The sequence below is a fragment of the Papaver somniferum genome, chromosome 1 (genome assembly GCF_003573695.1).
Source record: "Papaver somniferum cultivar HN1 chromosome 1, ASM357369v1, whole genome shotgun sequence".
NCBI lineage: Eukaryota > Viridiplantae > Streptophyta > Magnoliopsida > Ranunculales > Papaveraceae > Papaver > Papaver somniferum.
In genome coordinates this window covers 15,290,569-15,303,270 of record NC_039358.1, presented here as the reverse complement: position 1 = coordinate 15,303,270, position 12,702 = coordinate 15,290,569, and the positions used below count along the sequence as shown (strand labels likewise).

Here is a 12,702-nt window from a genome sequence, read left to right as displayed (position 1 = left end):
CCAATCCTACGATTGCACTCAATCATGATAGAAACAGCAATATCAGATCACGCAACTACAGAGAAAATAGTTGGGTCTGGCTTCACAATCCTAATGAAGTCTTCAAGTCGTTAACCTACAGGGTCTCGATAGAAACCTAAGGTTAAAGGAGAATCGACTCTAGATTATACAACTAGTATCACACAGGAGGTGCGGGGATTAGATTTCCCAGTTGCTAGAGTTCTCCTTTATATAGTCTCCAAATCAGGGTTTGCAACCTAAGTTACCTTGGTAACAAAGCATTCAACATTCAACATTCACCATTAGATGAAAACCTGATTAGATTCAAGCTAATATATTTCAACCGTTAGATCGAACTTAGCTTGTTATACACACATGAAATGTAACTTCATTTAGGTTTGAGTAACCGTACCTAAACTGTACAAGTCGCTGGTTCAACAGTAGTTAACCAATCGTTAGCCATATGAGCACTTTCATATCAACCTTATTCATCTTCACCATAACTAGTTCAAATGACTCAAAAGAACTAGTTAGAGAGTTGTTCAATTTCTTAGATCTCATTGAAGTATATAAGACACAATCGAAACAAAAACGATTTTGATTCACTCGAATCAATTCATGAACATTATATCTATGGTTTTCAAGGATTGCATTCCTTAGTTTATATATGTCTTAGTTCACGAATAAACCGTTTTTAGAAAATAACCCACTCAAGTATGCATACCGGTACGCATACTTAAGTACCCGGATTGAGTTTGTTTTCAGTTCACGAACTCCAACAGAAATTCACGGGATGTGAACTTCCGGCAGTACGCGTACGGGTATGCGTACTTAGCTTTCGGACATACTAAACAGTAAAGTATGCATACTTTGGTTCAATGATTTTGGACTTACACAAGTATGAGTTTACATACAATGTTTATATCCATTCAAGGTTATATATTCTAAACTCTCATTTCAATTATTGAAACATTCTTAGAGGATGTTAAATAGAGGTTATTCACACACTATTTTTCATCAAAGCGATTTTCAATTTATTGAAATAATCAACATGACTTTCGTCACTTGTAACGATGAACTTGGCCAAAGCAAAAGCTTACCAACACATATTTCGAGAAATAGATAAGCAAGATGAACTCGTATCGAAATAGCAAATGTGTATAATTGAGGTCTATATAGCAATATGACTTTTGTCTCAAGATATGAGATAGAGTAGATAGACTTTTAAGTGATAGATACACCACACCCAATTCTCGGATTAGTAACAGCAATTCGTAACGTCTATGGGCCGTTACAGATGGCCGTTGTAAAAGATCGTACCCAAGGTTAAGCCATTACGAAAAATTTTATAGGCGTGCCAGTCACATGCTTGGTCACACCTGGGTCGTAACACCTTTAGAATCTGCGTGTGCCATTCACATGCGTGGCATATGTTTCCGCCCACGATGAATTATACCAGAGGATCCTCCCATGCTTGTGCGATTCACATGCGTGCTTTTGAATACATCTTAGCAGTCGGGATTTATTCTCACTTTTTTTTCGTTCTCTCTTCTGCTCCTGCTCTCTCCTCTCATCTCCTCTCATCTCCTCTCAGGCGATGAAACTAGGGTTTCATCACAGAAATCGTATTAGCCGAGAAACCATCACAAAACTCTCTTTAATCTTTTCAATAGCCTTCAATCATTGATCTGTGTAAGCATTAATCATTATAAGTTTTTCGATTTTTAGGGTTTCATCTTTTTTCAATCGATCTGTTTTTTAGGGCTTCATTTCTTCTATTTTTTAGGGGATTCATTTCAATCGATTTGTTTCATCTTAGTTTCATTTTGTTAATCTTCTTCATATAAATCTAAATATTTTTTTTTCTAATTTCCTATTAGGGTTTGAAGAATTTTGAAGACTTGAAGAATTTTGAAGACTTGAAGAAATTTGAAGAAATTTGAAGACATAGAAGGTATAAGTTTCGAAAAATTGAACTGATTTTAGGGTTTTATGTTAATTTGTATTTTAGGGATAAGAATGTTTACATCTATTTGATTTGAAGTTGACAGTGCCAGTCACTGTTTGATAAAATAGCTTAAAGAACTGCAAAGACTTGAAACTGACTACAATTTGAATATTTTGAAGAGGTTTTGAATCTTTTGATAATCGGGTTTTGTTTATATATGGTTCTAGAGTATTGGGTCCTCATAATAATTGCTTCATTTATGTAGACTCTTAGAGTCTTTGTCCTCATTATAATTGCTTCATTTATATAGACTCTTAGAGTCTTTAGATGAATCAACCAAAATATGGCAACAATTGTACATATCTCTGCATATGACAACACTTTTGAATGTCTGTTTCTAGTAGATTTTTGTTGTCTACTTTATTGATTTGGTACCAGTGGACTCGGGAAAGCACTTGCAAGGGAGTTCCTTCTATCTAGATATCGTGTTGTTGTTGCTTCCACTGGTGTCAATTCAATATCGATACCATTTTTCTTAAATTTTATTTCTATAATATAAAATAGTATTCGTTCACTGTGCTAATTAGTTAATGGGTGTTGCATCAGGTCAAGAGGGAGTTTCTTCTTTTCTGGGAATCTTATTTGCTCAGCATCACATCATCAGGTCAAGTGGATATCAATTGCCCTTTTCAGCTGGTCGTTAAACGTATTTGGAAGGGAACTGTCTTCGGTGTATTCAAGAGTCATTTTCAAGTATCGTGTTTTGTTGAAAATTACATGTAGAAGGTACTAATTAAACTCTACAAATTCCTTTTATCAAACTTTCCGCTAAAATGATAAATTTGTATGGTTATAGTAAATCATTCAAAAAAATTGTATATTTCTTACATGAAATCAAGGTTGATAACATTACATAACTCTCAGTCGACCCTTGGTGAGATCATCTATGAATCCAGTGTTTGCCTCGAATAATTGATGGCTATTTAAGAGGTGACAAAAGTAAAAAATTGATCTAAGCTCCAAATGGGGTGAGATCATTATGTTATTTTGGTAGTTTCATTTGCTAAACTACTAAGCAGTATATGCTCCAATGTTGTGAAAACCCGATAGTGATGTATATAGTCCAAATTAGTTAAACTGCTATGTCTTTAGTATTTTCTTATCTTACCCATCCTTAATGCCAGTGATCAAGACTTATACATATACAAGACACTACTCGCACAGAGTGATAGTCAGTGTCCTCACCTTGTGGCTTGTGTCATTATATATATGTGTGTTTCCTCACTGATGAACTTGGTAAACAAAAGTGATAAGACAAGTTTTATTTTTTAATATTTTTATGGATAATCTTACCGATCCAAGAACTGACGATCAAGTAGACCTCTCTTTTCTCTGTAAGCTTAATTTGCTTGGGAGCCTAGATTACTCCCTGATATATATGATTGTATGTAGCATGCTTTGTCTGTAAATATATCTCATATTAGTATTTATTATTGTTTTCCTGTGTTAAGTTCGTTTATGTCGTTGGCCTCAACTGCGTGTGGTCGTCTAGTTTTATGGAGCTAACCACTTGGAATTTTGTAAGGTTTTTGTGATTCAAATTGCAACCTTGTCGGTGGTGATGTATAATCCCACCGATTTCTATAAAGTTTAGGACTCTACTGGGATTCGGTTGTTGGAAAAGCGACATATAATACATCTGCATCAATAAAAAAATACCGCTTTAGAACTTCTTTTGCAGAAACTTTCAACATCTTTTAGAACAAAAAAAAAGTCTTGTAGAACAAAAAAAAAATGCATAAATTTAGCCCTACCCTAAACTAATTCCTGAGTCCATACCTGATTTTGTGCTGTGCTTTTCGTTTAAATGACAGTTTTGATCCACTAGTCCTCCTGTGTAAAGATGCATACTGCTGTTAGACATAGTGAAGTTTTTTTGCCTTAGAAGCATATGACAACACTTTTGAATGTTTGGTTTCTAGTAGATTTTTGTTGTCTCCTGATTTTTGCTGCTTGAAAAGCTAATTTGAACATGAACAAGTGAACCATCAAGTGTTTTTTGATGTTGAGGCAAATATTTGAGTTTTCTTCTTGGTTAATGTTATTAAATGGTGGTGGTTGACCCTTTAAGGATGAACAGGTATTTTGAGTGTTTACTCAACCATGTATTTTAAGGATGGTTAGTTCTGTTATTGTATTGTCTAGGGATTATGTTATTCGACACCAATTGTGTTTGGTTGATGACCAGTAAAAAATAAATTCCCTTATATGTTTGCGCAAATTTATATCGAGTGGTTTAAGAATGTCAAAAAGTGTGGATTTGCATTGTGTGTTGGCTGAGAAACTGTGGTACACAAGTTGTTGTCAGATTTGTTTTGAAAACATTTGTTCTTTTGTTCATTCCTGGCCTTTGACATCAAGTGATTTTTTATCTCGAGGCAAAAATATATGAGTATTCTTCTTGTCCAATGTTATTAAATGGTGGTTGTGGTGATTTAATAACTTCGTGGTAACCCTTATTGTTTTTTCAGTAAAATGCTCATGTAACAAGTTTGGATTGGATCCACTATTACTCCATATTACTGGATTTTCTTCCTGTTCGAGTTATATAATAATTTAGCATCCAGTAATTGGTTTTTGGGAACTGTTCAAAAGAGCTTCAAAGTCGATACATTTTAAAAGTTTGGCTAATGATGTTCTATATCTTGGTCTTTGCAGAGCTAGGAGAGGATCTTTTTGCCAAGAGATAAACAGAAAAGAAGCATCGGTTACGGAATCTGAAGCAAGCTGCGAAAGTTGAGTTGTCGCAGCTATATACTTTGTAGTTTAGCTATATACTTCAGTGATTCTGTAATACCCAGACCCTGTAATATATACCATGACTGCTATCTTTTCGTGAATTGTTTGGTTTTATTTGTTTGATCACTTATTTTTGAGGTGTTAGGTAGCTCTCTTTTGTTAACGTGGATGCTCTCTTTTAGCTCTGTTCAGTTTTCCATATTTTGATGGTTGAATTTCACAGGGTATGGCAGCAGTAGAGGTCAATAAATATGGACAACCAGTTTCCAGGAACGCAACAACATTAGGTCACCGGAGAGGCGCCTTGGCTCGTACTCATGTGCCTATTTCATACAAAAGCTGGGATGTTGTGGCTCCAAAGTATAAGGAGGATATTTGGAAAACCCTTAAGGTACAATACTTACCTGAGACATGATTTTTGTTCACTCGTCATTTAACTTCTTTTATCATTGTTGTAAATCAGTAAGGCATTAATTTGTTCTGTCTTTCCAACATGAATTTGATGTACCTGAGACATCAAAGAAATTATTCTTAAGGCCGGTGCTGGTCCATGGAGGAGATTCAAGTCTGAGTTACGCCTTGCCTGCTATGATGTGCTCCCTACTCATGAAGAAAGGATTCTAAATGTTCCACCAAGTGTCAAATCAGAGGATTGGATAAAATTTTGTGAAAATGAAAGAGAAGAAAAGGCAAAGCAAAGTAGAAATTGAGCATAAGAGGAAAAGAGAACAATATGGCTACACACATTGTAGTGGTCGCAAACCCCATGCTTTGGTGAGAGCTGAACTGGTACGTATATTCGCAACTTATCTCAAACTTTATTATATTCACAACTTACCTGTAACTCGATTATATTAACAACTTACCTCAACCTCTTATGAACAACTATATGATTCACATTGTATTTTTAAATTTAGGAGGCCGTAAATCCTGATGCAGTGATCACTCCTGAGGATGTGTGGGTTAAATCTCATACACAAGAAGGTGGTTCTATTTTACTTGACGCGGTGCCATTCGCTGTGAGTCAGTTTACTTTACAGTTATTTCAACTCTTTTAAAACTATGTACTAGGTAGTTAAGATATTAGAATTTACTCGGTTGTTATGCTCAACACTACAGGAGAAGCTCAAGAAGGCCCAAGATGAGATCAAAGAAAAACAGGATGCGGGTCTTTCAGTAGAAGAACCTTGTGCAATGACTAAAGCTTTTGGGCCAGATTCTAGAGGACGGGTTCGTTCACTTGGTCCTATATCTCATACACAAATCAATCTTTATGCTCCAGCGCGTCACAAGTTAAATGAACTGAACGCGAAGGAGGGTGGTCTTGGTGGGATGGTGGAAGAAATAGGTGGCAAGGTGGGTGTTTTGTTTGATGGATTTGTGAAATTGTGCCACGTAGTGGATGAAATTAAATCTGCAATTCCAGTATCAGTTGGCTCGAACGTTCCCAGCACCTCAAGAGATGTAGCCTCGCATAGGTGTTTTTGCTTCACCTCAATCAGGTTCACATGCTGCGACAAGTTCACCTGTTGGGAATACTGTATCACCAGCTGCGACAAGTTCACCTGTTAGGAATACCGTATCACCAGCTTCATCAAGAGTACGTGGTTTGCCTCTTTGTTCATTACTGGACTACGAGGGTGAAGTAGTTGCAACTGGTGAGCTCTGTACTGGTTCTTTAGCAAATCAGTTTCACGGAGATCCTATACCTATACATCTTGCCAAGGTATGTATTGATGATATTCTCAAGCCATATGCAATCACTGTGGAAGCTAACAAGTATGCAGCGACCTTCAGAGACATCGGAATTGGAGGATATGTGCTTCGTCCAAATATGTGCCTCTCAAACAAAGACGCACCATCTCTTACTTTTTGATCTAATAGATCTCAGCCTTTTTGAGCATCGCGTAATATCTGCCTTGACCTATACGGATCTTTTTATTATACTTGTGCAGTTCAAACTTTTGTACGTATGCTGACTGATGCGCATACTCTTATGCAGTTGTGCATAAAAAGTATTTAGGATCTTTTTTTGATTTTTTTTTGTAGTTCACACTTTTGTACGTATGCTGACTGATGCGCATACTTTTATGCAGCTGTGCATAAAAAGTATTTGGATTTCTTTTGGTCTTTGGTGGTTCACACTTTTGTGTGTGGTGACTGATATGGATACTTTTATGCAGTTGTGCATAAAAAGAGCTTTACCTGAAGCAACTTTTTTTGGTCCAATGTAACTTTTTTCTATATATGTGAACACAAACCGGCTTATGAATGGATATTTTCTTTCAGATCATCATTTTTTTCTATATATATGTAGGTAGTTTTTGTTATGTTATATGTGAATGCACAGGGATTTCACACAAGGTCAGTTGAAGCAGTAGTAGCCAGTCGGGGAAATATCAATCCCTGGTAAGTACTTCACTTGGTTATACTTGTACTATTAAGTTTAAATTTGTGGATTTGACACTCAGTTTATACTTGCGAGGTATTGCGATGGTGGGAAGTGAACTGCAGTGGGGTTGGCATCAACTTACCTTCTAGATTACCAGGTAAGTACTTCGCTTGTATACTTGATTGATTTCCCGTTCCTTACAATTGTACTCAGTTCTGGTGAGAGAGCTTATGGACTTTGGTTTGTTGCAGGACCAAAGATAGTGCCAACTTATGAAACTTCATCTTACCTGGTTGCAGTTAATTAGTTAAGTATCTTTGCCTTTCCTAATTTCATATTCTATACTGCCAGAATATAGATGAATCACTAGGAGTGAAACTCTTAAAACTCTTGACCTGCAAATTAACAAAGCAATATGAACATCTTGCTTAGCCAGGGGAAAGATCTATCCAAACATCTTGCTCATTCTTGAATTAGATTTAGTAGACTGTCTTGGTTTGTTGTATGGAGTTTAAAGACGGGATAATAAAAGTACTCATGTGTTACAGATGCTTTAGTTAGTGTGTTTTGAGTTGTATGTGAAGATGACGAAGAATAATCTGAGGAGGAATTATTGCTTGTTTGCATTTTGAGTTGTGTTTTATTGCTTGTTTGTATTTACTTGCTGCGTATTTTGAACATTATTTCTTCTAGTTTACTTGTCATAATAATGCTGCCTGTTGTATTTTGTAGGATTGCCTACATCGAGTTTTCTGGTGCCCAAGCTTTCAACAAAGCAAGCCTGCAAAGGATATAAAGCTTAGTTGCTCTATTTCATCATAAAGGGTGGAGAACAAAGCAGCTTCAAGATTTGTAAGCTCCATGTATTCAAGTTTTGTAAGTTTTGTAGGCAGTTAGTAAGTTTCTATGTGTTCTCGTAGAAATTTGGAACCTTCCATGTATTCCCTTAGAAATTTGATACTTAACAAAAAAAAAGGGTTTGGTACTTAGAGAAATTTCAGTTCTTTTGTTATATGAATCTGATATGAATTGAATGAATGTAATACGAATAGATTGAAGAAATTGTTGTTGATTGTGGATGATGAATGTATTGAAAGGTGTATGCAGGGTATTGAATTTAGAATTCCGGCTTATTTCCGGCAGAAAATTTACTGCCAGTAAGCCTTGACCTGCTCAAAATTGGTCAAGCAGTTACAAAAAAGTTCGTAACGGCTTTAAGCTGTTTCAAATTTACACGTAGTAACGGCTTGAAGATATTACGACCATGTTGTTATAAAATATTCGTAGCGGCTTCCATCTGTTACTAACGCCGTTACAACCCAAAATTCATAACGGCTGTAATACCCCCTTTTGTAAGGGGCGGGATCCGTTACAACCCGTTTTAGTAATGGTTGAGTTCTGTTTCTAATCCCAGAATTTGGTATAGTGATAAGTTCAAGTCTTTACATAACTTTTTGTCGATGAAGATCCACCGGTTCCTTGAGTAGTTCTTCTTCTTTGCATGATGAACGCCGTGGAGTCTAGAGCTCAACTACACTTTCTATCCTAGTCCGAGACTTAGCTATAAGTAGACTAGGAATCAAGACTTATAGTTTTGGCAACTAAACTTGACAAACAATCTTGAGATAGCAGCGCTTGCGAGTTTGTCCTCCGTTGTCAATTTTAGTGACAAAACTATCAATACATATGGAATACAAAATAAATAAACTTTGCAGCTTCTCATCCACATACATGATCTCCTTGGTTCTTCAACATTACTCGAAATCTTCGTCACTTCCAAGTGCTCCATGATTCCAAAGATATTCAATGCAGCATCATCGTTGTTGAAAATCCGTAGCTATAACAATGAGAAAACAAAAGCTCTCAATCATTGTTACACAGTGTCATAGAATTACTACACAACATCAAAGTTCAATTATATCACAACTTCGACAACAATACTATGGTGATATGTATCACTCCCCCTTAGTCAATGCTTCATCTCACATGAAAACCACTCCCCCTTACATAATGATCCAAAAACCATATGTATTTGTAATGTGAATTACACATTAATTCTCCCCCTTTTTGTCAATAAAATTGGCAAAGGTACGAAAACTAGTGGGATCCTAATGAAATTTCCATAGAGATACTTTATGACCAATATAAAGCACATATCAACTTTTTAGATGCAATCATATAGCCGAAACTAAATGAATTCATCAAGGAGTTTACAAAGATACAAGATAACCCCTATAATTTCCACAACCGCACTCCCCACAAAGATTTGGCAATTAAGCACAAGTTCAATTAAGAACTCCCCCCCCCCCCCCCCCCCCCCCCATAAAATGTCATTCCCGAAAGAACACAAGAGCGTCCTTACTTTCACAAGAAAAGAAGGATTTCTTTGGACATTAACAAAACACATGAATTTGTATCCAAAAAACTCAATTAAATTAATCACAAGAGAACCCATGATTAATTTAATCGGAAATGCTCAACATAAGAGAACTTACGGAGACGCACTGTATATACATAAAAATATGGATCAGGGAAGAAAAATACAGCGGAATACACAAAGATTCATTCTATCTTTCATCACTATTTACACAATGACATACAATATACTTAATCTTTGTAAACAAAATCTCATCCTTTCTTCCATCAATATTTGCATAATGACATAAAAGACTTAACTTTTGTTTGTCAAAAGTTCATTCAGTCTTTTATCAATACTTGCATATCGACATATGAAAGACTTAACTTTTGAACAAGTATGGGACAATCATAGTTCACAGACGCAAATACACATATCCCATAACAAGTTGCAATATATAAAACCATAAAGATTAATACTGCAAAATCATCTTCCAAATAAACTTTAGAATTTAAACAAATAAATCTAAAAACATTGAAGATGAAAATAGTTGGACATAGTTGTGTGTAATCACAATAATGGCTATTCCAAACTCTAGTTATTCTTTTTAAAAACACAAGAATAAAATTCTCATAAGAAGTTTTCCTAGACATTGAGACCTCTGAAAAACTCTTTATCGTCCCCGAACTCATTGTCGTCGACAGCCATGGGAACATTTGGTTCGTGAAGAAAGGAGTCAATTCCAACAAACCTTCTAGGCTGATAATGTCGAACCAGGCCCTTCCGAATTTCAAGAGTTCTCAAAACGAAAGACTTTATTTATTGAATCTCCTTTTTTGTTTCCTTCAACTCTTCAAGAACATCAGAAAACTTCTGAGAATTTGAAGGAACAACTCTTGGCTTCCTCACATTCCTTCTTTTTCTTTTTAAAGTTGGAGGTAACGTAGATATTTCCTTTTCCTTCGTGATTGATGGCTTAACAATCATATTAACATCTTTTCCAACAGAAGACATGATGCTTTGAGTGTCCATAATCATACGGATTTGTGAAAGGAAATCACAATTTAACCTCACCAAGCAATCTTAAGTTAAAAAAAGTTTCAGGGAAGGAAAAAGGAATGTAGGGTTACGGAACCTTTATACACTTAAAGGATTCACGTACGCATAACTCATACCCTATAAAAGGCAGAATTGTCAATTTTAACCCTATTTTATTGATTAATCAGGGAAGTCCTTTCCAATATCAATTAGATATGAAAAGCGACATGAATTCCAGACTTCACAATGCTCTCAGAGCAAAATCAAACAAAAGAAAATCACATCTAAAGACTTTTCTTTTCTTAAAGCCTGAGGTGTGCAAAATCTTGTCTCTTTTAATCAGGCACATGAGACAAGATGCACTAACCAACACATTTTAAGTTGTGCTGGGATGAACAATAATCTGTCCATCATATCCTTTTCGATCGAATTCATAGAACCATGTTTCTCATAGTGTTTAGACCATAACTTTCTTTCCAATGGTCTTGTTTTATCCTTCGAAACTAACTTCTTCGAGGAAGATAAAATCCTACATACCTCAGCAGTCTTTTGAACAAGTTTGAGCTTGTTTGCTAATCGATTTGCTCTTCGTTGAAGTTTGGTGGCATTCCTCAATTTGTGTTTATACTTGAAACACTTTGACAGTTCATGGCCCTTGAGCGAACAATATGAGCATGTCAACCTGGAATATGATTCAGGTATCCAAGATGTGCAAGCTGCTAGACACATAGTAGAACCTGAAAAATTAGACAGAGAGTTTCCAACGAAAAGGTCAATTTTTTCTTCCAGATTGGTTGAGTTCTCTTCTAAAAGAATATCAAGATTGATGTATGTATTGCTACAATTATCAAGATCAATATTTTTCACAAAGAAGTGCAACACTTGATTTTTCGTCTTCATTAGAATCATAGTTGTCAGATGATGTGTTTTCAAAGTTGTTGTAGTAGTATGATTCGTTCAAGACTTGTGAAAGCGTATTTTTAGGCTTTTTTTCTAATAAATAAAAATAGCGAACTAAATTAAAAAGATATTGTGAAAATTATGGAGAGAATAGGACTAGGATTCCACCATTGGTTGATATTAGTTATTTAATAAAACAAAATAATTATGCAACTCAACATTCAGATTGATTCTAATAGTATTGCATAGACATGTAGATTTCCAAAAGAATAGATGTTAATCCAAGCATAGAATATCAAAACCCTAAAGCAAGCATATTCTATCAAGAGAAAATACACCTAACTAATCAAAATCATATAAACATTTTTTTGTTGAATGCAAAAATCATAATAGAGTTGTTGTAGTTAATTAATAAAAATATATCACTTTTACCGAAACAACGGCTTCCTCCATAGCCCCAAGAATTGGGTTTAGCTCTGCATATTGGAAACACACTCAGAATAATTTTTCATTGCTCAAAAGTGTGTACAAGTGATGAAATGGGATAAAATAATGATTAAACCGGGTTTGCTCTAAACAATCCCCAAACTCTCCATAATCACTCATCCCCCTTCTCTTACATCTCAGGAGCTATTTATAACCCAGCAGTAACCACAAATATCTCCAATTACTCCTCAAAATCTTCACAGTGAAGGAATATTATTCTAGGGAATAATTTCCTATTTTTTTCTTTTCTGCACGCATGAATGAGCTGTAAAATATCTCCAATTACTCCTCAAAATCACAGTAAAGGAATATTATTCTCGGGAATAATTTCCTAATTTTTTCTTTTCTACATGCATGAATGAGCTGTAAAATATCTCCAATTACTCCTCAAAATCTTCACAATGAAGGAATATTATTCTCGGGAATAATTTCCTATTTTTTCCTTTTCTGCATGTATATTTCCCACAGTAACACCAACAGTAAGTGAAACGAAAATATATTTGTTCCCTGTTTTAGCTTATCACGCGTCTGTTTAGTGTTGACGTGTTCCAACATGCATATTTCTCGAAATATATTGATTCTAACTCGTGACAGGATAATCTCTCAACACAGCTCCGAATAGTAAATGTCCTCCGGGTTGCCTTTAACACTTTTTCGAGCCAATTTTTCCGAAAATGTTTATTTCCTAAAAATACATAAAAACACAATATTGGTACAAAAATCGAGTACCAGCAATACATGAAATTAAGGACAGCGTATACACAAAAATGTGTCTATCAAATA

At 35.4% G+C, this 12,702-nt stretch overlaps 1 protein-coding gene and 1 long non-coding RNA gene across 3 annotated transcripts; both read left to right on the top strand.

The window, feature by feature from the left end:
- Positions 1–1,554: 1,554 nt before the first annotated feature.
- On the top strand, positions 1,555–7,040 carry LOC113279789. Of its 2 annotated transcripts, none has more exons than XM_026528457.1 (7): positions 1,555–1,692; positions 1,881–1,954; positions 2,555–2,734; positions 4,667–4,743; positions 4,971–5,536; positions 5,665–5,766; positions 5,867–7,040. In XM_026528457.1, exons 5-7 carry the CDS (start codon positions 5,420–5,422, stop codon positions 6,317–6,319), a joined length of 672 nt encoding a protein of 223 aa, XP_026384242.1. In that variant the 5' UTR covers positions 1,555–1,692; positions 1,881–1,954; positions 2,555–2,734; positions 4,667–4,743; positions 4,971–5,419; the 3' UTR covers positions 6,320–7,040. The 2 variants fall into 2 exon arrangements, with proteins under 2 accessions (XP_026384242.1, XP_026384246.1); XM_026528461.1 differs by having other exon boundaries at positions 4,667–5,138; positions 5,261–5,536.
- A 120-nt stretch (positions 7,041–7,160) lies between these two features.
- Positions 7,161–8,221, top strand: LOC113279782. Its single transcript, XR_003325679.1, has 3 exons — positions 7,161–7,296; positions 7,391–7,445; positions 7,872–8,221. It is a non-coding gene; the product is annotated as an uncharacterized LOC113279782 (long non-coding RNA).
- Positions 8,222–12,702: the final 4,481 nt, after the last annotated feature.

Coding starts and splice junctions, on each gene's coding strand:
- LOC113279789 (XM_026528457.1), top strand. CDS start 5,420: ATGAAAGAGAAGAAAAGGCAAAGCAAAGTAGAAATTGAGCATAAGAGG. Junction 5,537..5,664: donor CTTTGGTGAGAGCTGAACTG/GTACGTATATTC, acceptor TTTTAAATTTAG/GAGGCCGTAAATCCTGATGC. Junction 5,767..5,866: donor TTGACGCGGTGCCATTCGCT/GTGAGTCAGTTT, acceptor TCAACACTACAG/GAGAAGCTCAAGAAGGCCCA.